The 25,777-nt window shown below is 45.3% G+C and overlaps 1 protein-coding gene across 6 annotated transcripts in view; it reads left to right on the top strand.

Moving 5' to 3' along the window:
• The first annotated feature begins 9,053 nt into the window (after positions 1-9,053).
• The window catches only part of myo1b (myosin IB), a 95,805-nt gene continuing 79,081 nt past the window's right edge, over positions 9,054-25,777 (top strand). For 2 of the 6 annotated variants that reach the window (XM_069197221.1, XM_069197220.1), the window contains exons 1-2: positions 9,055-9,377; positions 25,392-25,535. In XM_069197221.1, the coding sequence (XP_069053322.1) occupies positions 25,401-25,535 (135 nt within the window). In that variant the 5' untranslated portion in view covers positions 9,055-9,377; positions 25,392-25,400. Of the gene's footprint in view, positions 9,378-10,263; positions 10,330-25,391; positions 25,536-25,777 lie in introns of those variants that run through there. The other 4 variants (XM_069197223.1, XM_069197222.1, XM_069197218.1 and 1 more) reach the window with 3 other exon arrangements.

Raw genomic sequence — 25,777 nt, 5'->3', positions numbered from 1 at the left:
CACTCAGCCCCCCTACAAGGTCGTAGGGGAACCAAACCGGTCTCATTCGGGTTTTTTTTTTAAGATCACTTTATTGGCCATATACAATTTCTTGTATTAGGAATCTGTCTTTTCGCATACCCCAGTTTGCTCTCCATGAGACACACAGACAGGGAGAGAAGCTGGGGGTCAGAGCGCAGGGTCAGCCTTTTATACGGCGCCCCTGGAGCAGCTGGGGTTAAGGGCCTTGCTCAGGGGCCCAACGGAGTAGGATTCCTGCCGCGGGATTCGTGCCGGTTTGTGCGTAGGGAAACCGGATTGGTCTCATTCGTCAGTACTGCGTTTGTGCCGGTTTGTGTCGTTGAAAGTAGCGTTTGTGCTGCTTTCGTTTCCGAGATATAGCGCCTTGGTTTTTCGGGTAATCACGTGAATATCTACAAGGAAGTTTACAGGTACCAACAAACTCGGTACTTGAACTCCTGATTGTGTTGAAAACAATGGGAGCAATGTTTTCCGAGTCTGTCTGGTCAGGTGGAGTGGATGTTTCAATATATTTCAATTTCGCGCCTTCTTTTCCTGACTGTGACGCAAAAGCAAAAGTAAAAGCAGCAAAGTCACGACCACCAGATCTTTCAGTTGTGATCTTTTAATCAGTTGACCCCAGACTTTGCAGCCTTTACGCGAATAAACAGTCTAGGGAGGAGTTACTATGTTAGTTCATTGGGTTAGGTATTTTAACCATGTTCTCGAAAATGTTTTGCTTGTGTACTCCTATCATTGGTGAAGAGACACCAGTTTCCAAATTATCGCTGGTACAACACGAGAGCTCATATTCACATTTTTAGGTATTAGTTTCAAGATTGATATAATTTAACAATAAAAAACAATTTTAAAAGAACGAGCATAATAATATAATGATAATCGATTTTACATTTCTATTCATTTTTGAAGTACAAAGCAAAAGGTGTTTCCCCAGCCTTAAATATACGATTAAAATTGTTCAAATACCATGTATTCATTACAGAAAGCAGCGAATGCCGTTATATTGCAAATAAAAACTGTATTTATTTCGAAGAGGACGGGACACTGAATCAATAAAGACGTTAAAAAAATAAGCCGATGTAGTTATTTTGCAAATAAGTAAAGCATTGTAAAATCAGATTCTCATTGACAGTAAACAAGCCGATCCACCTGGCGCTGCTCGCTTGAACAGATCCCAGAGCCGTGATTGGCTAAACCCCCGAACAGCTCGGGCCGCGATTGGGTGAAGAGTGACAATCGACACTCTGATTGGGTACAGCGCCACAGCGGAAGTTCCGAGAACATGTAGATACACAGGTGATGATGTTCTTCTTGGTCCAAATACTGTAGCCCCGGTTAACCGTGTGTGATGTATGAGCACGCTGGATATACAATAACACATTCATTTTAAGAGACGTCGCACTAAGGTCAAAACTGCATAGCAGACAAGAAATGTCATGGCATCCACAGCGCGTTCACGACTCCGATAGCATGTCACGATAGGAGTGCGCGCATCACGATCACATCGCGATATCCATTGTGACTTGCACATCATGTCATGTGTCATGGCGCCATTGTTGCGACATTAAGTCCATATATTGCGATATGGCGTACCCCCGACATAACGCCCACCCCCATGTCGGGAGAGGAGTCCACATATCGCGATATTACATACCCCGACAAAACGGCCCCGCCCCATGTCGCGACATGAAGGTCCCTGTATCGCGATATGACATGCCCAGCCAAACCGCCCATCCCCCATGTCGCGACATAGAGACTACATATCACGATATGAGAAAAATTGCCACGCCCATGTCACGACATGAAGCCCGTATATCGTGATATGACATACCCCTACAAAATGCCCCGCCCCCATGTCGCAACATGGAGTCCATATGTTGCAATAGGACATACCCTGACAGGACATGCTGACACCATCTTGCGACACAAAGTCCATATATCGCGACACGTCCTATCAGGGTATATCATATGAGGCCTTTGTTGCGACAGCGGTGGCTTGGAAGCAAGGCGCCAGTCGTGACATACACTGCCGCGATGTACATGCGATATACATGGGGTTCCTACCATGACATGCTGCAGAGGTCTTTTCGCGATGGTATCCCACAGTTACGCATTTGGCAACAGCGCGTCACGATAGGGAAAGAAAAGGGAAACGTGCCTGGCTTAGACAATAAAAACCACAGATCTTACAATCACGGTGATTTTACATACATTACAACCACAGGTTTGTCATAGATGGTTAACTTGTTGGCATCCGTCATGTCTTAGTATTATTCACTTCTAAGGAGGCTCATATGTTTATCGATATTGATTGTCTTTAAAATGTTAAGGGTACGAGCTAAACTGTAACAAAGCGCTTGAACTCGGCAGAGGGGGTCACTGGAGGTCAAAGTCACCGTGCATGGTCACGTGATCACCGGAAACACAAGGCTCTGTATCTCGGGAATGAGACAAGCAGCACAAACACAGCACTAACGAATTAGGTGGGTTTAATCGTTTGTGCTCGGGCTGATCTTGGGCAAGAGGCAGTTCGAAATTTCTGAAGAATGGAAGTCTTAAAAAATACTACAGAGTTCCATCTGATGTATTGGAAGCCCTATCATATTAGTATCAAGTATTTTATACTACCCCCTTTGTACCTAGCGTGTGTCTGTTATGTAACGGTCAGTATTTTCCATATTGTAATGGACCATTCGACAGTTGTCCAGCCATTCTGAATGGGCTTCTCTCACCGTGAACTAATATGACTAAATATGCTTATTGTCATATGTTTGTTTCAATACTCATTTGTAGCGTTTTAGTGTTTTATAAGTCTCTGAGCCTTACAGGCTCCGTGGTATTGAGATTATGGTGACGAGTATTTGTCAAATTGCTCAAATAAATATATAGATCCTTTTTTGCGGGGGGCAAAGTGCAACTTGAGAAATAAGAGCTACTCACCTCTTGACGTAAATACTTAAATACTGTAACTAAGAAGGGACATTTATTTAAAGTAAAAAGTTTAGGTTTATTCCACGCTCAAAAGAGAAGAAAATAAATCATGTTTAATGGAGCCTTCTTCCGGAGTGATTTTTTTTTTAATGTAGTACGATTCTGTTGTAAGCAATACAAGTTGTGATCTGTGACGCACGTTTAAGTGAAACTCTTATTGTAGATCAATAAGGAGACGCCTGCTGAAGCTCCTTTTCCAGACGAGACGGGATCTGTGGTCTTCTTTTCCATTTGCTTTGAGAGGCTAGTCCTTTTCCCTGGAAGTGAGCCCCAGGACAAAACTATTATACTTCAGTTACACACACCTATACACATAAGGAAAAAGTGAAATGGTCTTGAGGCAGTGATTTAAATTGCTAGGGGCGAAGACCTCGGGATAGAGAATAGTAGAGGATACAGTAAATGAATGACAAGGAAAGGGGATTTTAAGTTGTGATTGTGTTGAAAAAACTATTATATTCCATTAAACTGCACCTGCACCATTCGGAAAAAAAGTGAATTATTTTGTGGCACTGATTTTAAATACTGGGGCAAAGCCCCTTGAACTTTCAAATCTATAGTGAACAATGTTTTGATTCTTTTGTATCATTCCTGTTTTTAGTAGACTAGTAGAGTCTACAACTAGTAGATTGTTGTCTGCGTTCTAGCGTTTCAGATGTTATCCAGTACTGTAATACTAACTACTGTTAGAATTTTAATATAAATAGTACCTTTCTGTCAATTTAATAAGAATAATGGGCTGTTAAAGTGCTTTTTGCCAATAATCCACGGAATGCAATAAAGAATACACTACTCATCTTTTACACACGATCCCCTACGTTTTTAGCAGTAGACAAAAAGGTCCCCCGGGGGGCGCCAGAGTACACTTTTCGCTGCACAAACACTATGCAGAAAACGAGAGTACAGTATGTATAATTTTGTAATAAGATTAAATAAAAGAGAGACTTTTTCAATAGCATCATCAACAAAAAAAAGACAAACAGCCAACTGTAGACCTTTCCCATTCATCACTTTAATAAAAGTATGTATGTTGTTGTTGTTGTTGTTGTTGTTGTTGTTGTTGTTGTTGTTGTGAGTGATACATAGAGGGTGTGTTCTGCAGGTAACATGGAGCACAACCTTTAAATACAATCACTCTCGATGTCCAGTTACTGTGCAGAGACAGACGTTCATGAACCAGAAATATAATTCTGGGAGTTACACATTCTTACCGTGATAACCTTTTTTCCCCAATGAATCTTGCTATGGTGTGATTAAACTAATAATTAAAAGTCAGTTTAGGTTGAAATGAAAAGGTGAACTCGTACTTTACTTCGTCCAGCTAAAGGGTCATTAGAATCAGGTCGTTAATTAGTCAAGTAACAGGTAAACATGTCTCTGCCGTTAGAAAAATACTGAACAAGAATGGTATTCAAGGGAGGCCAGTCAAGAAGAAACCTTTCCTCTCGAAAAAGAATGAGAATCTCAAGTTAGATGAAGAGCACCTGGACATCCCACAACACTGCTGTAAGAATGTTCCCTGGACAGATGTGTCCAATGTTGAACTTTCGGGTCAGAATGAGACACTTTTGGCTAAGATCAAATTCTGCCTTCCAACAAGAATCCATTCTGACCATCATGCATGGTGGTGGCAGTATCATGGTTAGGGGCTGGTTTGAAGCCTCGGGACTTGGATGTCTTGCCATCATTGAATGAACCATGAATTCGGTTTGGTGCTGTATCAGCAAATGCTGGAGAAGAATGTCAGGCCATCCACGCATCCGCTGTGATCCATTCACGAAGACAAGCCAATAGTGGGTCATGGAGTAAAACAATAATCCCAAACATATTGGATTGGCCGAGACAAAGTCCTGATCTTAACCCAATGAAATGTTATCGAAGGACCTGAAGTGAGCTGTCCATGCAAAGAAACCCTCAGATGTCACCAAATTGAAGTGGATGTGTAGTCAAGAAGGGGTGAGAATTCCTGAAACCTGATAGGAGAGAAGGATAAACTGTTACAAGATACGTCAGATCAAGGAGAAGCCTCCAGAGAGTGAATCTAAGAGCTCATATTTATGTATTAAAGGGAGGTTTAAATAAAATAATTATTGGAATATGTAATAATTATTTTATTTAGGCCAGAACCATCCTCAGATCTCAATCCTAGTGAACATGGAGGAATAAGATACTCAGTTCCACGTGCTCCAGTCCCTGCTGCAGCTCATCTGTTGGAGTGAACAACGGATTGGGGCTGCAATTCTATCACAGCCATGTATGACACGCAGGTACTGTTCATCCTCTTCATCGTTTTCAGGGCTTCCTACCCGTCTAGGCACGTGCTTATGCATGCCAATGGAAACAGAGCGATAAAAACACAAGTAAAAACTTGAAAAGACAGATAAAACCTGTGGGGTTTCGTGCTGTTTAATTGGTTGTCTGGCAGCTGCCCAAGGATGATGGGAATGTTCTTCATGTGTTCAATGCCAGATCCTTGACTACAAGCCTGGACAGGGATCAGGACACTTGATCAGGACGCATCAGGCCCTGGGCCCTACATGGAACTCAGCTGCAAAGTAATAAGGAAGTCAAAAGCACTTTACACTACATTTGTGTGTCAGAGGCATACAAATGACAACTGGCATATCCATGAGGAATTGGACCCATAGGTAACATAGATACTAATATGAAAGAGTCCGAGAGCAGAGCCCTGCAGGATGTTTTATGTGATCTACTTTGTTAAAGAACAATGACCAATTTGAACAAACTGTTTTATGTTAGTGAGAAATGTTTAAAAACTTAAATCTAATTGAAACCATCTTTCCTCTATTCAATATGTCAGTCTGATAGCTCTAATAGCTCTAAAAAGCAGCACTGAGGTCCAGCAGGACAAGAATAGATAGAAATCAAGAGCCAGCAGTCATCAGCAGATTATTACACACCAAACTATAGTAGTTCCTGTGTTGTGCATCGATCCAAACCCAGGCTGAAAAGGCTCATACAGCTTGTGTTCAGATAAGACAGCTTTTATCTAAACAGTAACAGCCTGTTCTAGACCTTCTGCCAAAAACTGTTAGATACCAGCCGATAATTACTGAGCAAACTGGAGTCTAAATTCTGCTGTTTTAACAGGGGGGTAATAACTGCAGGTTTAAGGGCAGAGGGAATGAGTCCAGACTTTAATGGTTCACTAATGATGAGAGTGACAATGGAAGTGCGAATTGCACAGTTTAACCCCAGCAGCGCAGTGGGAAAGGGGAAAGTTATGGAGAAGGGTTTCACTGTAGTGCTGATTTCAGAGAGCTGCTTAGAGACAGTGTGGAGCTGCAAGGAGAGTCCACTCATCTTGAGAGTAAGGAATTATTATCAGAATTAGAATCACAAGAATCAATCTGATGTGGTTAATTTTAGATTGAAATGATTCAGAAATCTGTTTGCTGTACTGTGGACTCTGTTAACTGGGTTTAGGAGATGATGACTTGTGCTCTAGAAAAAGGGTTCTAGAGTCACTGTTCCCTTCCTTAGATCTCTGACCTGGTGACTGTCCGTGCAGTACTACAGCACTGTTAGTGCTGCTTGAAGGCAAGTAAAAAAACAAACAGACTAGTATCCCTCCATCTCCATTTGATTAGATGCCCCTGAGAGTTCATGGAGCTAAGTTGGTTGTCGTACCAAGAGGAGTGACAGGAAATGGAGACTTGACATCTAAAACTCTCCCAATAGTGGAACTGTAAAGAGTAATGGAGTCCTCAAGTCTAGTTGGCTGAGGGCCACTGACCAGAGTACTTAAAATGGACGAGGAAAGCAAATCTGAATTCATAGCTGTCCTGACTCATATATCACCCTTGATGTCATTTTCTGAATTAAAAAAAAACAGCAAAAAATACTGTAAGTTCACATTCGTCTTTCGCATCCCTCCTCGGCCCCATCTCCACCTGTGCAGCTGCCCCTTGGTCACTCCTCACCCTGCATGGGGGTCCCAGCCTCCTCCCTCTGTGGCCCCCCTGACCTTGGCCCTCAGCCAAGAGGCTTAAACCAAATTCACTATGACTACACACTCAATGACCATATTTTGTTTCTGAAACACTTGATTCTTGAGTGTTGTGATTCCTCGAGAACTGGGCTTTGCAATTCAAACTACGGCTGGAGGCCCAGGTGTAGATCTGTGGGGCTGAGGTAGTATACCACACCTGTGAGTAACAGCGTTAAATTCAGAGGAAATAACGTTAGCTTTTCATTGAAAGCACTGCAGTTCAGACAGCGAGGAAGACAGAGACACTGCGAGGTCAGCAAGTCTGTGAAGCTCCGACGTTCCCTGGTAGCAGCCAAACACAGACAACAGCTCCACTCTGATGTCCAGACAGTACAGCCTGGCATGATCCCCAGCGATCCAGAAAACACCAACAGCTACAGAGGGCAGAGCAGGCCCAGCCTTTAACACTAGTTTAATCTGGTTTTGTTTGCTCCGGACGTATTAAGGCAGCGAGAGATGCTTTAACATACAGTATCTGATACAATAATTTTGTATTGCATTCAAGCAGCTATGTTTTACACATAGCCTTACAAAAAACAAACCAACAGTACAAATAAACATCACATGAAAAATAAATAGAATATTACATAGAAGACATCCACCCATACATAGTCATTACATGCCACTCCTACAGGAATCCACAGAGATTAACAGAACCTGTGAGTTTACTCCCCCACAGTCACCTTCAGCTCCTATAATTGCACAACACCCCTTCATTTGTGCACATAACCACTGACTGCACTTGCCCTTGCTCCTTCAATGCCAGCTCGTTTATAGAGTAGCATTACCGAACGTGGGATAAACCAATTCCTCCATGTTGTAATGTCTGCATCGAGGGACTCTAGAAACATCTATGTGAAGACATCAGTTGCTATTCTTCATGAAGAACATGTGAGGAATCAGAGGAGATACTAACAGCTCGTCTCAGCACGTCTCTGAGTGTAAGCAGTTTGTACTCCCAGCACTTGGAATATGTACAGAATTTAATGCATGGTTCCGATTTTCTGAGTGGGATGGTTCTAAAAGCTGAAATGCAAGAAACCACATGGTGATGCGTTGCTGCAGTAGATCAGTTTATTAAACCTGCTTCTTGTATGTTGTTGCCGGAAAAAGAAAAACAGAAAACGTTAGAAGCTTCAAGTAAAAGTTTGAGTTCTTCTGTTTTTCGGACATCAGTTGCTGTATTTTAGCCAGTGTGTGTGTGTGTGCCTTCCAGTTTTGTCTCAGCCTTGTCTGGTCTGATGCTGGTGATTCAGAGCCTGGGGCAGTAGGGGAGTTGCTCAGAGAAGTAGCCCATTGCTCTCAGGAGGAGAGACTTCTCCCTCTGCCCCCCACCCCAACAGTTCAATCCCACTGCCCTCTCCCCTCCCCCCAGACCTGTCTATCACCCGCCTATAGACACCGGAGATAAAAGGAAGGAATCTCCCAGATTTACATAATTATCAGCAATGCTCCATTAGCAGGCCTGCAATTGAAATGTGGCTGCGTTGGAGCCCAGTGTAACCTTTGCACAGTCTTCTACAGCATGATCAAGGTGAATATGATCCTGGAAACACAGTGTTCCCTGACACACTGCCTGCCAACAGGTCACTAAACCACAGTCTTGCAGCTTCCTTATTACTGTAGAAGAAAGGATTTTGTTGGATGCGTTTTAAGGCACGGGATTCAGTCTTGTATCTTTTACCAAAATACACTGCTGGCTCATCTCCCTGTTTTTTTTTTTACTTCCTTAGCAACAGCTATACAAAGGTATGCATCTCTTTAAATATATTAAGTAATCCTTATTTTCAAAGTTTTATGATTTGTTTTTTATGAACTACATAATAAGAAGAAGAACAATAAAACAAACAGATTAATCAGTTTTTTATTCCTTTAGATGTCCACATTTCATTAACAGGATATTCATCTAGAACATTTATGGACTAAATTTACGTGGTCCATCTGTAATTCTCCAAATGGACACTTGGCGGAGCTAGTCCTCCGCTCCGCTTCCTTGTCCATCTGCTCCTAGCCGGTTTCTGGAGAGTTGGGATTGAGCTGGAAAAGGGGAGCTGGGAACATGGGCGTGTTTTGTGCTGAAGGTGATTAACATTGAGGGACGGCTGGCAGTTTGGAACAGTGAGTTGGAGCCACTCCCTGCGACTGTGGACTCGCTCTGCCGGGTCATCTTTCCGAGCTCCGTGGAAACCTAGAGCGCACGGGACGGGAACCGGATTAGTGAGGCATCGAAACGCACCACCGGACCAGCGGGAGAGGGGACCAGACAGCTCTGAAACTTGCTCATCATTTCGGGAATTTAAAAAAAAATCAACACGTTTTCTGGGAAAGAGGAGTAAGAGAAGGCTATAAAGAGGCAAGATTAAACGTTATTTTGAAATCTTCGATGTTTAACAGAACTAAAAGCTTGCTGTAGCTTATACAATTGCAGTTTTTGTTTGTTTTTATACTTTTTTTTTCCTGTTCAGAAAAAAAAAACGTAGGTCTGTTCTTCCATTGATAGTTTCAGCGTGATTAACCTCGGTAGGGGCTCCTTCCAGTACAGGTCTTTTAGATTCGCTTGTTTCATTGTAATCACCCTGTGCAGACGAGCCGATGGGATTCAATTTGAGATGAAACCAATCGGTTGCGTCGTGGGTGCCGTTCACGGGACAGAATGACCCTGCTTGCGTCCCTGTTTCATGAAGTCGTTCACAGGGGACTGTGCGAGTACAATGACCCACTGCAATCACAGTGATTGTGTTGACTCGCAACAGAAGTCCCGAAGAAGTCGATTGTGCGTGCTTGCAGCGAGGGGTCGTGTTAGTTTTCTCAGGGCGATCAAGGCGCAAAGGCACAGGGCTGTGGGGTCGTTTTCGTGTTCCAGAGACCGGCATTTAAAATTCAATAATCGAAGTATGTATATATATTGACTTCTGTTGTTGAATTCTGGGGCTTTGGGTGTTAACAATGGGAAACCAGCTTCGATTGTTCTCTATTGGTTTCGCACGGCTTGATTTTGTCTTGCGCGTGTGTGTGTGAGGGAGGAGAGCTCGCGTGGTGTTGCGGTTCTCGATGAAACTTTTCTCTCCGGCATCCTCCCAGGTTCAAGGCGCGCATTGTTCACTATTCTCGCTGTGCACACCCGAGACCAATCAGTTCGTACCGCCTGGAAACGCAAACCAGTCACAGGGTTGCTGTAAATATTTTTTTTCCCCCTTGGCGTGTGTTTCCCAGATTATGTAGGATTATATACTAGGGGAGTGATCCGGTCTGCTCTTCCACTGAACTAGGGCGATCCTGGTCCAATTATCCATTTGAGGCTAGAGGTGAGTCGGGAAGAGAATTATTAGAGAGATCTGTGAGTTCCGAAGTGTCGTCGGTACCCGATTTGATTTGATTTCTCGCCGCCTCACATGAGTATCCTGAAACAGTATTGAAAGGTCGCGTGTGTTGCATGTTCATATGCAGAATTGGGGAGAGAGAGAGAGGAGTCGAGAGCGTTCAAGTAGCGTTCTCATATGGGGAGGTGGAAGGGACGGATTTCTCAACACTTAAATGAAATTTAAGTGAGACCCACGTCAGCAAGATGTATTGCTCTAATAAGAGGCAAGTGCGACGCCCCAGGTGTGTGTCATTTGCAGATAATAATAATTGCTTACACTTACAAAGCGCTTTACAGGTAATGGGGATCCCCTCCACCACCACCACTGGTAAAAGAAGTGGTGGAGGGCATGTCATTTCGGAAACAGTCCCTCAGAAAATGTGACGGGAGGGCGCGAGTCTTTTCACCCGCAGAGCCCCCCACTCGAGAAACGCACCTCCGTGGACGGATATTAGTCTCTTTCGTTTTCCGTCGTGTTCTGTGCGAAATGTCCCGCTGAAAACTATGGCTGCGGCTCGGCGAAAGACATGCGGCTTATTGTGTAGCTCAAGTTCACGGAGGGGGACGCTGGCAGCTTCAATCCTGTGCAAAAGGCAGCACAATAGTCGTCATTGTATCTGAACATTTAAATATTTAAGCATTTGATAAAACACTAAACTTCAACACCGTGCGTGGATTGCCACAACCAGTGGAAAATTGCTCAAGGCTATCTCTGTGCTCTGGTAGCTGAAGAAGAGAACGTTTTTAGTTTTTAGATTAACGAATGCGTTTTATTGCCTTCTTTGTGTGTCCTCCATCCCCTACTGCCCTGGGGGCTGTATGAAAGGAAACGGTTGTTTTTCTAACTCCTTGGTCATCTTTAAATAGCAGTGTTTCATTTGTTTGGAACATGAGAGCCCAGGAAAGCTGACGCACAACAGCAGACCGCTGGTCTGTCCACTGTTGACTTCTAATTGATCGCAGATCTTAAGTGCAAAATCCTATCGCCACAAGTCTCGTTCCGCGATGAAGAAATGAACCTCCTAAACGTCAGTCTTGACTTTGCTGAAGGGGACTTTGCTCGTACGTACAGTTAGGACATGGTGACAGATGAAAGGAGACTTAGAATGGTGTGTTTATTCAGGGGGGTTGTTTCTTATTACCGAGGACTTTTTGTTTTGGTTTCTCTCTCTTTTTTTTTTTCCCCAGTGCCAGCACCAAACGTTTTCGAAAGTTTAAAAACAAAAGATGCGTGTTAACATCTTGCGGTCGTTTTCAAGTTCTGACCACCGCTTCTGTCCTGTTGAAATGAAAACCTGTTGTTTCTGCTCCCTGCGCTCTGTAATCCGTGTCTCCTAATTAGATCCCGGCCTCTGTGTGCACTGAGGTAGCCGTGTGGGTTTGGAGAAGGAGGGCGAGCTGGTGGACATGGCTGCCCCTCTTGAGATACATCACAGATGAGACCATTTGCTCTCTACTTCCCTTGTGTTATTCTTGTTCTGTCTGCTCTCGCAGAAAAAGAAGGCGGATGGATGTTTTGGGTTTAAAAAAAAAACATTCGCATATCTCGCTGTGCATGTTTTAGGACCTGTTGCTTCCGCGTCGCCTGTATTGAGGTGTAGAGTTTAGATAAGACAATCCGCCACCTTTAGGTGTGTTTTTAAAAACGTTGTATGGGGGTTTGTAGTTTGGTATCGTCCCTGCGCCAGGCTTCTGGCTTTCTGAATTTCTCGTTTGGCTGGAATATGATGAAGGCTGAACAGGAGGAAAAAACAAATACCCACCGTGGGATAATCATAAACTGATCACCCTTTTCTAGCTTTATAGTCAGACATCTTAAGTTGTGAGAAATGATTTGCTTTAGCTTTTGAAATCAAAGACAGTGCAGAAAAAGAGTCTAAATAAGCAAGCAGATCAATGAACCCACCCGTGATTTAGGGCCCAGCTAGGAAGAACACCCAGCGGCAACAGTAGTTCCTGGTGACCAGGGACGAGAGCTACTGCTGGAGAGATACCATACTGGCCTCTTCATGGCATGCTCAGTCCAGCAGGTGTTATAGGTGTCAAGCCATTAAAGAACACTTGGGGAGATTTAATTGTGAACAGATCCATGTGACTTGTTAAATGAAGTAATTTATCGGTCACATGTAACAAAATTCTTCAGTTTTCAAGGGCAAGAGATCCTTTAATTGTGCAACTTGATTGATTGCAAGTATCTTCCAAGTGTTCCCTGTCCTATAGTCCTGTATCCTATAGTCCATATTCCTATAGAATTACCTATATAAAACTCTGAACAAGGGCTCTGTAGGACCAGGGTTAGAAACGTTTGATGTAAGTAATATTTCATGTGGATTTCCCAGATGAGTTGCAGGACTGGCTTATGAGCAAATAACTAATTATTACGTGATTAATTGCCCAAATGAGTACTCCTGGGGGGGCTGACTGTCGTAACCACACACAGGTTTGTGCGTAATGGGAGTTGTTCCCCTCTGCCTTGGGCTTGATGTGCACTTTAGCTGAACTCCTCAGGGAAAAGGAAGCTTTAGAAAGGACTGAGGTGAAAGCTTAGATGTTAATATTCCATTTCAGGCTCAGTACTGTGCGGATAAAAAAAATCATTTTCAAGCCAGTTTTCATTCCCCAAAGGCCGTGTGGTTTGGACAATGAACAGATTTGAGCTGCTGGGAACCCATTCATAGTTCAGAAAGTTTAGATAAAGTGCTTTTTTTCCCTTTGTGCACCTAAGATCCTGTATCGTAGGCATCATCACATTTTGCCTAAAATGCTGTGCTTCCCCTTAATCATTGCTTCACAAATGCCAAGCGATTAGCTGGGCTGTGTTGCTCAGCATCCAGCATATGTTCGAACATCATCCTTGGGGAGTAAATGTAAACTACTTTGGACGGCCTTGTCCACCTATCATGGTAAATCTGCGAATTGGCTCTTTCCACTATAGAGTCACAGGGGTCATATCGGAGTGTTCTCTGTCTGTGTCTGCACTGAAATCTATTCAAGGACAGAACCAAGGTTGCTAAAATGTGTGCTCATGATAAGGATTAATCTTAATTCGTAGGTGACCTTTGAATTGAAGCCCAAGGCAGGCCAAAACCCAATCCTGAAGATGTGTGTGTGCATGTGTGTGCGTGCGTGAGAAGTTACTGCTAAAACCTAGTGACGGGGAAGAAAGATTGGTGTACAGGACCCTAGTTATAATGTTGCAGTTTATTCATGGGCTTGTGGATCCACTAATCAGGCCTTCTGTGAGCTTTTGGTCAGCATTGGACTCTTGACGCATGGCTGATTTTGTCATTGTATGCATTATTCATGATTCTGGGAATGTCCTGGCACTTCCAGCAGTACTTCACTGTGGACTACTTCTATAATCCCAATCCCAGAAAGGAAACGTACACTTCCTGTCTGTAGAAACTTTATTGATATTACAGCACGGCACTGTAGTTCAGTGTAACGGATATTGGAGAGGCCAAGAGAACTGGGAAATAGTATTGCAATTGAGGTTAAAGTATGTAAAGGGTTTTTCAGGATTGCGGAAGGATCAGCAAACGATTTAGTAAACCGTCTCAAACATAACTGGAATCCTTTAGCTGATGAAATGGCTCATGTATTACATGAATGTTTTACCCAGATGTTCACAAAGAAAGAAACTGACAGCATTCCTCAGGCTGACCTGGAGATACCAAGGTGTATATTTGTGCAAGGAAGGCAGACCTGTTAGAGGTACAAGAAACAGTTAAGCATCAGGACCTGACAGTATTCAACAGGTTGCACGTATGGAAACAAAAGCATTTAACAAGAGTCTTTCAGCACTCACTAAGGATATGGGTGATATCCATTGACTGGAAAAGTCTTGTTCAGTGAACAAAGTCAACATGGGTTTATCACAAATAGGTCTTGCTTAACTAACTTAATAGAGCTCATTAAACAAGAAATAAACAGAGTATATGATGTGGTGAACTGATATTTTGTGAAAACTCCAAAATGATTAATTATTTCAAGGTAAGGTATCCAAGGTAGTGCACATACGTTGACTGGGTTCTTGCTAATGTAGAGAGGAAACGGTACAGAAAAGGGGCGAATGCACAGGTTGTAGGGTTTTGTATTGGTACCATGGCTCTTCATTGGTCCTTAATGAAGTGTGGGGCCAGCAGGGGGTGCTCACCCTGCGGTCCATGTGGGTCCTAATGCCCCAGTATAGTGACGGGGACACTATACTGTAAACAGGCGCCGTCCTTCGGATGAGACGTAAAACCGAGGTCCTAACTCTCTGTGGTCATTAAAAATCCCAGGGCGTTTCTCGAAAAGAGTAGGGGTGTAACCTCGGCGTCCTGGCCAAATTTCCCATTAGCCCTTTCCAATCATGGCCTCCAAATAATCCCCCTCTATGAACTGGCTTCATCACTCTGCTCTCCTCCCAACTGAGAGCTGGTGTGTGGGGAGTGTTCTGGCGCACACTGGCAGCTGTCGCATCATCCAGGTGGGGCTGCACATTGGTGGAGGTGGGGGGGAGTCCCCATTACCTGTAAAGCGCTTTGAGTGGAGTGTCCAGAAAAGCGCTATATAAGTGTAAGCAATTATTATAATTGTTGTTGTTGTTGTTGTTGTTGTTGTTATTATTATTAAGCGAATGTCCAAACTCTCACACATTAAGTAAACGAGTCGAGTGCGCAGATACCGCCAAAATAAGAGGGTTGGCAAACATTGTAGAAAATCAAAAAGGAAATTTTATTAGGCTTAATTTATGATTGCAAGAAAAAGCCTGGCAGGTGGTGTTCAATACAAAAAGTGCTTCGTCTATGAAGTGGGAAATGCCAAGCATGAGGAAGCAACTTTTTTCAAATACTTAAGTGTGCAAGTTAACACATTTGCTTCTAGACAATGTGAGGAAGCGACAAGGAAAGCAAACAAAGTCAGGATATATATTTAAAAGTGTCGATTTTAAATCGAGGGATGTTGTGTTAAAATACGCAGTGTAACCTTATTTTGTAACTTTAATTTTGTGATCCCCCCTCCCCCGGGGGAACTTGCAGAAAAGACGTTTCATTGCCAGCAATTACTGCTGCACGCTGTGTTGTTGTGCATTTGATCAATAAACTTTGGTAAATAGTAAGACCTGTCTATTTTATAGTGACAGTTTTGGTCACGAGGTCGGAAAGATTTTGCTGTTTTGGAAGAGCAACCAGATCGACTCAGGGCCTTCAAGCAATGTCCTGCACCAGTCTGAAGGTATGTGTGAAGTCACTTGGCACCCAGCGTCCTCCTGCTGTTGGAACAGGGCGCGTGCCAAGAGCTCTCCTCTCGCTGCCAGTCAGTCGGCGCGGTAAACCTGCTGGATGGCTCGAGATCAAGTGGCAGCTCCCGGGGCAGATTCTCATGTTTCTGTGTTTTGGTAACTTTCTCACAGACTTTCAATGGAGGTTGTAAGTGAGCTCTGCCGCACAGACAATGGCTTCTCTCTGCACACTGAGACAAAAACAGGGAGCTTTCTTCACATCAAGCATCGCGCTTTAAAAAAAAAAATGAGAACGTTTTCCGAAGCTTTTCGTGCTCCCCTTTTAAATTTATTGGCGATGAAAATGAAAGCAGTAAATCAAGTCAAATTCCATCTAATACGCATGATGAAGTGGGACCGATTTGGTTTTGTTCCTTCTTTTCTGCGATGTCATGTAAGAAGCGGATGCCTGCATGCTTTAATTCTTGCCAGGTTTGCGAATGCATTGTTTTATCAACTGTTTTTTTTTTGTGTGGATTCACACAAGGGACTACTGAATAAGCTATGGGCTTGATCTTTCTTCCAGTCATTCTTTCTGTAGGGGCCTCTGCAGACAGTAAATGACTGGGTCCGTACATCTTAGTGCTGCTGTTCACTCTCGCGTCGCAGACGTGAACTGAAATCGAAGCTTTTCAAAAAGCTAATAGCTCATGGATGTGGAGGTTTTGTCATAGTCACTCCTCCAGTTAACATATCTGACATGTAAGGGGAAGATGTGCCTCATGCTGTAATGTGGAAAGTATGGTGAGCGTGATGAGTTTGAAAGTGCCCATTAGCATTGTCAGAAGGCCACTGGCACAGTGGTTGGTAGCACCCTTAGGCCTGTGGTGGTTCCCATGGCAATTTTCCTGAGAACACAAACCACTGCCTGTGCCTTTCCAGTGTGCTTGTGCGTCACGGGGCAGGCAGGGGCTGGGGTGTAGGGGCGGCGGCCATAGCAGAACCTTGCATCTGGACCTAGCGACGGGCAGCCCGGGTCTGGGAGGACTCCCATGCATGAAGCAGGTATTTCCCAGCTCGCACTCCTGCAGTGTCGGTTGGAGGCTTTTAAGCTGAGGTGGTGAACCCGGCAGCATCGCTTGTACCCAAGGTCCTCACAGACTTGAACCCGCGGCGGGGTACAGGTGTGATCACCGTGGTAGGATAGCACAACCTGAAATCGGGCTGGCATGACCCATGACCTATCCCATGGCTTAGATCAATTAGTTTTGTGCTCATATGTTGTCACCTCATTGGCTCCTGGGATTCACGTGCGATTCCACTAGGTGCTTTTCCGCCATGTAATTAAGATGAGCTAATGACTCTGTGGTGTGTGTGTGTGACTGAATTCTCCCCCCCCAATCTAAGCACAGTCGGAGACTAATCCTTTTGATTCAGTCTCTGACTGCACTGCAAAATCACCACAGCTGTTCTATTCATGCCTTTGCTGAAATAATTGGCTGTAATTGGTGTAAACACAGCAATAGCATTGTTCCAGCGAGACTGTGCAAGACCCTCAAACATATTGCGAGGAGCCATGTGGCTAAGGGGGTTGCTCGCATCTGTTTATTGTATTAACGTTTATCTGATGCCTTTTGCAGGAATTTTTGTGTGTGGTGGATTACTTTTAAAAGATGAATCAGCCAGTGGAGGAGGGAGGGATTTTGCCACACAGTAGTTATTTTGCTGTCAAATCTCCATTCAGATGCTGTAACGCTGTGGAATTATGTTATTAAAGTAATATCGGTCTTGGTTCTGCCAGGTCACTCTGTGAGTCTCAGTGTGCTTCGCGCATGATGTAGCTGGACAGAAGCCGTATGGTGTCACTGACCGCAGACACTGGGCCTGAGGCAAGCTGACTCTCTCAGCTTTGCATTCGTGCAATCAGCAGGGCTTTTCAAGCCCAGCTGGCCACACGGTGCCTGGGGCGCTCAAGCCTGTCGGGGGGGTAGCATGCAGGGGGACGAGGTGTGTTTGTGGCATGTGCACGTGCAACACCAGACTCTTCAATTACGGGCTTCCTGCCAGGACATGGGATCAGAGAAACAATTTTCCACTCCAGCGCATCTTCCGTCTGCCTGTACCCCCCTGGGCCAGTGCCAGGTGATGTCGGGCTACGCAGGGCCTGGGAGGAGGGGAGCTCTGGGCTGGCTTGCAGACAGCACAGGACCTGAGCGAACCCACAGCTGCATCTTTGATGTCAGGAGCCTGATCTTTTCTGAGTGTGTATTATGCCGTGGACTGAAGATTTATCATTAGAGCTCTGTGTCCTTCAAATCTTCCTTCTTAGCTGTGCAGGGAATAGAGCTTTTTACCAAGTGAACCCACAGCCTAGTCAAGGGGAGCCAGAATGTTTCTGAATTTGTTTCTCAGCAGAGCCCGTAATTACCCAATTCAGCCCATTAATTGTTGAATTGAATCCTTACCTTGTTCTTGAGAATCACTGTATGGAGATCTAAAGAAACTATGAACCCTGGACATAAGCTCAGCTTGTACCGCTCTACAGTAGCTGGAGGAGTGTAGAAGGGTGGCGGGGGGGGGGTTCTGTCTCTGCTAAATCAGTCTCTGGGGGTCACAGATTGTTCTCCTGTAACTAGTTTGGTGCCTGAGAGTCCTCCTGAGAGCAGCGTGGTGTTGAGGAGGGAGGAGTTTCTGATAGACTTGTTTGGTTTTAACCCCCAGTTGTGATGGATTTCTTCATATCTCGTGGTGAAGCCATTGCCGTACCGCAGTACAGGCCAGAGACAGGCTACCTGTCGCGATTGTGCAATTGCTATGATGTCATGTTCTGTTACAGATGATCGGGCGCACATTCGTCCTAGAATAAAACCGGTTAGTCCTGGGGTAGAGGCAGGCCTGTGAACCCTCCACCCCCTAATCTCTCACTGTCGCCTCTGGAATGTGAGATCTGGAATGTGATGGGGGTGTGTGTGTGGGGGGGCTTTTTTGGATAAGTGAGGAGTTAAGAAGGAGCAACTGTGCCGGTGTCAGTCTGGGGCTTCCACAGCGACTGGGAATGCAAGCTGGTGCCAGCAGTCGTTTGCATATCAAACCTTCAGGTGTTTGTTTAACAAATTTAAGATCAAGCAGCTGCTCTTGTTATCGGCAGCACAGGCTCTTGACTGTTTGTGTGGGCCAGCGTAGCCACAGCAGACAGCAGGGGCTGTGCTCACAGGCTGCTTGCAGGGCCTGGGTGAACAGGGTGTGCTAAACCCCACATGAAGATAAGCTAAGATTACCCCAAGGCACTGCAAGATCAATAAGGGCAGTGGGTCTTCTATGACCTCCGATCTACAATGGGCCCGTTGTTGTGAAGTAGTATATCCCTGACGTGAGTGAGTGGCAATAATTTAAAATGCATCAATGAAAAACCTCCTATCTCTTTTCTACACTGTTTCACGGTGGCATGTGCCGTTTCCTTTTGCCTTGCGTGTCTCACCTCGTTCCTGTCACAAGCATGTAAATCCAACTTCATCTGCCTTGAAAACTATAAAGGGGTGTCCTGTGCAGTCCTGTTGTGTCTGTGGAGTATAAATATAGAGTGCCATTGTTCTCGGGGAACTGGTGGTTTGAGATCTGCATCGGTGAGACGCCGCGGCTAAGTTTGTACCGAAGTCGCCAGGATAATCGCAGAAACCAAATCCAGCTGCCATGTGGAACAGCAGTATACTTCTGCATATGGGCGTGCCTGCAGTATTTGTAACGGCTGACATACACCCAGTTACTATGATATAGCAGTTTTTTGAACAGTCAATTTAAGGTCCAGTCTGACTTTGCAGAAAATGGAATGCTTTGCTTGGCTAATGGGAAGGGCACTGAAAGGAAAGAGGTTTGCCGAAGTGCCAGCGCGCCTTGCTGCGAGATTGGTCTTCTAGCATTGCGGATGGGCAGAGGGCTGGAACGAGCCCGCTGGCGTGTGAGTACTGGGCGCGGTTCTGAAGGCGGGAGGGTTTTGGGTGCAGGTGTGTGGGGAACTGTCATGCCTTTAGCTGCAGGAGACTCTATAAAGCACTTCTTCCCTTCTGACCCGGTCGGACCAAGGGGTGGGGACTCAAGGCAGAGGGGGGTGAGGGAGGGGCGGTGGGGTTCAATACCAGGGTAACCAGATACACCAGATCGTTGGCTCCAGGGTTACAGCTTCCTCTGGCCAGCTCTCCAACCCGTACAGATCTCCGCCCGTGACACACACACACACACACACACACACACACACACAGGACGCGCGCTTTGTTATACAAATAGACTCGCTATTCGGATTTGAATAAAATAGCTGAGCCTAACCTCAGCTGTCCCTTTAGAGCAGAAGCATGAGAATTGTTTTTTTACCGTCATGCCTCTGAATTGTTAGCTGCTGAAGAGCTCCCAGACCTCGCTTTCATGTGTGTGCTCCGTGACAACAGCGAGGTAGAACTAGCCCACTCGCAGCCCACGCCTCTTACATATTTTAAAGAGATAATTCACGTTCAAAGAGCTCCACTGGCATGACCGATGAATTACAGTGCGGGCAAAGCAGAAACGATGAACACACCATTTCCAGTACAAACATTATCAGACACTTACACATACTGTATATCATTGTAATAAAGCACTGTTGAGCTCTAGAAAGCTGCTGCACAGAAATACAGCATCCATTGAATTCTGAGGTCACTTAGACGTCCCTCCCAGCAAAAGCCTGGTAATGGGATTATTTTTAGGAGAGGTCCGATTAGCAGTGGTCAGTTCAGGTTTTTAAAAGAAAAAGTGAAGGGTTGATATTCTGGTTACGGTAATGGAGATAGTGGAACCAGTGATAGCCGGTTTTATCCTTTCTGTTTTCTGACCTCACTGTGGTGATCAAGGGTCCAAGCCTCTTCTCGGATTTGTGATGGAGGAGGAAACTCTCAGCAGTGGGATAATTTCGCTTCAGTTTAAATCCAAAGTGCAGCTGGAAACGGAAATGAACATGTGGCCCTCATCCAAGAAAAGTGGGATTTATACCTTGTTTTTGCTCTAGTATGGAAATATAGGCTAAAGCTGCCTTCTGGAGCCTTTCCAGTTTCAGTTTCATTTGCTTGTTTGAGACCAGTTTTGGGTAATTTATGAATATTGGATTTTCGTTAACACAGAAAGCTCCTTTGTGTTTCAACGGACTTTCTAAAAATGTACCAGGATCAAATTTAGAACTTGTAATTTTTTTAATGATGTATTATACACAGAAAAGTGTTAATATCTTAAATGAAGGTAGCAATATATATTTAGTTATTAATGCATTCATCTATGTCAAAGAACGTATGGAGCAAGTTTTAGCATCTGGCATGGCTAAACTAGCATGATTCCCTTTTCCCGTGTGCGTGTGCTTTGTCTTGGCATGTCAGGGAAAGCACGAACACCTTGATTATTCTGTCTTTGTGTTCAGGGTTTCTGAACAGATTTACAGGGTTATTGTAACCCATGGTACATCATTTTATAGGGCACACTGATCTTGTTTTAGAAAACCACTGGTATTGGTTACAAGATCTTCTCAAATTCACATTCCCAGCATATGGGCAACAACATTTTTATAGCCTGACTCTTCACTTGATTCATCTGATAGTCATGATACCACAGATCTTTTACATCTCAGAACTCGGATCCCATTAAACAAGTTTTCCATCTCAAGGAATTGTGCTGTAATACTCTGCTTAAGATATTAGTTAACATGACCAGGCAATTTCCTCATATGCTACGTTTAAATAGCTCTAAGTACTTTCTGAATCTTTGTGGGAGGCTCCGTAGAAACACTTGGGAACAGAGTATAGACCGTCGTGAAACCCTGCTCGGTATAAGAAGACCCGCAGGTTCAGATTTAGTGTCTGTGCTTGGCTGAGAAGCCAATCCTGTGAAGCCACCATCTGTGGGATTATGCCTGAATGCCTGTAAAGGAGAACCCACTTTGTCAAGAATCAAAGTGACATTGAAGGGGGAGTCCTCCATTCCTGGGCTGTGATCATCAGGTGGGCTGGAAGCAGAATGTCCTTATTCTGGGCTTTGGTCTGGTGTCCTCAATAGGAGCTCCCAGGAGGCGCAGACAGTACAGGCGCCCGTCGATCTCTGTGGTCCCAGGTTCGAGTCCTGGGCATGTCGCATGATGATCGCCACGGAGCTGGGGTGGGATTAGTCGGACAGGGCCCTGTGGGCTGTCGGCACCTCCGGCAGCTTCCAGAGTGCCTGCAGTTGTGTGGTAGTGCAGGTGAGGGTTCCCCCAGCCGGTGTGCTTCCTGTGACGTGTCCGAAGAAAAGTGGCGCAGAGCTGGGAGTGGCGAAAGACCCTGCCCACACTTCCAGATCCTCACTTTCATGAGGGTAGGGGGGTTGTGAGCCTAGAAGTGAGCTTGCAGCGCAGAACTCGCCATGTCACCTGGCAGCCAGTTCAAATCCGGACTATGCCTCCAGCTTTTGTAGGTAAATGGCAGTTCACAGTGGGGTTTGCAGACAAGTGGAGGACTATAGAGTGCTGAGATCTAGGTGGGATGGGAAGTGATGGGGATTGTCTGGCTCACGGTCGGGAGGCGATTCTGAATGATGATAGTAAATCTGTATTTTCCGTTCTGAGAGTGCAAATCGACACAAACTTTTTGTGACTAATGCAGAATCCAACTGGGGGATCCTGAAAGAGAAAGCTAGGTGACCGTGTGGTGTTGATTAGCTTGAACCCACAAAGGGAAAGCAGGATGATGGCCCATTCTCATTTTTCAACAGATTAGCCAAACCTTTTTTAATCTAGGCAGCCCTGGGGTCATGACCTCTCCACCCCCAAGTGTTAATTAAACGCCTACCACACATTTTTGTTTTCTGCATTCAGTGCATTTGTTTTTGCAGCTTTAGTTGCATGGAACATTTATATTTTTAAGTGGTGCACATTTAAATTACATTTAAGATGAAAATTTATGTATAATGCTAAATGCCTGACATGGATAACTGCTGGCGTCTGCTCTGCAGCAATGGATGCAATTTCATAGCATGGCTTTTCTGTTTATAATATAATCCACAATATTTTTATCCCCAGATAATGATAAAGCACTCTTCTCTATTGGTTCTGATGTGGGACCGTTCTATGCACTTCTTTATGTGGTTATATCACATCCTAGAGAGTAACTACCTTATCTAGGGCACCAGTCTGCTAACCCTGTTGTACAGCAGATAATCACAGTACATTGGGAAGATTGAGCTGGCTTTGGGTTTGCCAGTAATGCCAGACTTGGATCTTTTAGGGGTGGATATATTTCTGAAATATCTCTGATAGAAACTAGACTACAGTTTGGTTTGAAGTAAATGAAATCGAACAGGTTTGTTTGCGCTGTGGTGGCAGTACATCCCGGTGATGAGTGATGAGTGAAACAGGAGCTGTATGGGTCTGTCTGTAACTCTTCCATCCCGCTGTTAAAGTGGAGGGCGTGAGATGTTTTCTACACCTGTGATTAGCGACACATTTCACACGAATGAGTTTCGAAATTGCTTGGCACAATTTCACGTGCGTCAGCAGGTCTTTTTTTTTTCCTCTTCTGCATAACCGTTTAACCTCTGCTCCGTACTTTCGCTCCAGTTTGCGTTTTCCTCTCAAAGGAACGATTTTGTCTGCCTTGAGTGGGAAATTGTGGCGGTTAAATATGGGCCAGGGTTTCTGGGGCCTCCCTCTGGCTGGTGTGTGTGTTCTCTGTGCTTCGGTACCTTCCTCTCCTCAACCCACCGGCGTTTATCTGGGAGCAACAGTTAAAACGGGGAAAAGGCAAGCAGGCCGATACCTCGCTCGACACACCTGGCCAGTCCAGTTTCCAGGGAGGGAGAAAGGAGCTGGGGCCGGTCCCACCTCGGGCCTGGAACCCGAAATCGCAGCTTCAGTGTGGGAGGCTTGTGTTGTGCAAGTCTTTCCTGGAGCTGCTGTGGAAGATTTCCTCTCGAAAGCGGGGCCCATGTTGCCAGCCGTGCAGGTAGCGGGGAGGGTTCGGAGCCGGGGGGGTTAAGCTCCTGACCTCCTACCCGTCTCCTGATTTAGCTGCCTTTCAGGTCAGGGCAGGATGGCAGGCGGCGTTGCTATGTGAAAGCATTCAGTTGCTATGCTGCCTCCACACCACGAGCCAACCGCTGCCGTGCAGGAGAGAAGCCTCCCCCCCCCAAAAGCTGGTAGGAGTTCTTGGTTATTGTTGCGACCTCAAGGTGCGGCGAAGGGCATCGCTGTCACTTATCCGTTCTCTTGCTGCTCTGGTGTGGGAGATGCCCCCCTGGGCGGGGGTGCGGGGTGTGGGGGTTTCGCCTCTCGGCCTCCACGACAAGGCAGGGGGCTGGCCAGCCCTGAGATTAACGGCGTCAAACCGCGGCGAACGCGAATGGGAGAGGGCGCCGCGCGTCTCTGTGATAAAGCCCCGCTCCAGCGCTGCCTGCTGCAGGTTAGCAGGGACAAAGCAAACACCGGTGTGCTTCCAGGAGCTGCAGGAGCTCTCGCAGTGCCAGCTGAGATCGCGCAAAGCCCCGCCCAAAGGAGAGAGAAAATAAATACTCGCCGCTTTTAATCCCGCACAAAGAAAAGCTTTTGTAAAACAGACATTACACCCCGTAGTCTAGCTATAAGGCAAGAATTTCTGTCAGAACTAGAATCTCTTTATCAGGTTTCCTAATTGCAGTAGCGTTTCTGCAGCTCTATAGGTGCTCGTTAACCAGATATGGGAGTTTTATGACGCCTAACTGGCTAATACTCTTGATGAGAAGTCCAGCCCTCCCTGAGTAGTAGTATGTTTTCCCATTAACAGAAGGACACCTGTTAGAGACACAAAAGCACTGTGATTTCTGTGGCTCAGTTACTCCCATTGGCACAGGTAATCTATCCCCCCCCAGGACCTTTCAATGCACAATACTGCTCTACTGGGTAATGATGGGCTCCTCCTTCCTGCATCCCTGTCTGTTATCTGTTACAGTGTCCACTTTTATAGGGGAGACTGAAGAGCGCTGATTCAGAAATCATCCGCAGTGTTCAGAACAGCGAGACGAGCACAGAGCACCGTGTGATGGAATGAAGGGGCTGCAGGGCTTGCTCAGTCCCAGATGCTAAACCAGGAGGGTTAGAATTCTGAGGTCATGTGGGGAAGGGGCTGCTGTTTCTGCCTGCTGCTCGGTCACCTGGGATGGAACAGGAGCTGTCCTGGTCTGCATCCTACATGGATTGCCCAGGGTGCACTCCCTCATCCTCTGATACAGGAGCGAAACGGCACTGGGCCTGCGCCGTAATTCTGTGGAGTGTGCAGCATGGTCATTGATGTTGGTCTCTTAAGTAGCTATAAACGGAGATGTTTAGAACATTTAGAAAAAAAACACCTCAATGATTTTGCTATATCTTGGAGAAATGGTGATGGAATTCTTCTCCATTGCTGGAGTCTCTCTGTCAGAGCTGGAGATCGGGATAAATAACTCCGTCACGGTGCCCACGGTTTCCAATTCTGAACAGCAGAGAGTCTCATCAGGCGCACACCAAGGGTTCTCAAACGTGCCTGACCCCTACTTGTGCAAACATCCCGCTGTTGACACTGTTTTCATCTGTGTTCAGAACTAAAACAGCCATTGCAGTCTCAGACAGTTACAAATCCGTTGCTGCTGTTGAATAGTAGTTTAGATAATTACAGGTGGTCTCTGTTGCGCCGCGATAAGCAGGTTAATGCCATAGTTGATGGTCTAAGGTCTAAAAAGGTAGCTGCAGGGTGTGAGTATTTCTTTTCTGCTTTATTTAGTTTTAATTGTGTGTTTGGTTCTTTCAGGGGACAAAGATGTCCAAGATGGAGGTGAAGACATCCCTTCTGGACAACATGATAGGAGTGGGGGATATGGTGCTGCTGGAACCACTGACCGAAGAATCCTTCATCGAGAACCTGAAGAAGCGTTTTGACCACAATGAAATTTATGTGAGTTTTTTCCTCCTTATTTATTGATCTGCCAGTGTGGAACATCAGACGTTCAGATCTCCAAAGAGATGATGCTTTGTACAAAGCAGTGCTTCTTCTGCCTGAAAAATTCTTTGCTGTGTAAATAATGCCGCCCAAAAGCGTCACCTCCTTGTCATGCATTTGTACCATGTGGTCTCATTTAATTTGGGAGTCAATTAGTTGCTATTTGGTAAATCCATGTCTTTTCAGTACAGCTAATA

The sequence above is a fragment of the Lepisosteus oculatus genome, chromosome 12, assembly GCF_040954835.1.
Source record: "Lepisosteus oculatus isolate fLepOcu1 chromosome 12, fLepOcu1.hap2, whole genome shotgun sequence".
NCBI classification, from domain to species: domain Eukaryota; kingdom Metazoa; phylum Chordata; class Actinopteri; order Semionotiformes; family Lepisosteidae; genus Lepisosteus; species Lepisosteus oculatus.
The sequence above is the reverse complement of the archived record's forward strand: the minus strand, read 5'-3'. Positions and strand labels throughout refer to the sequence as shown.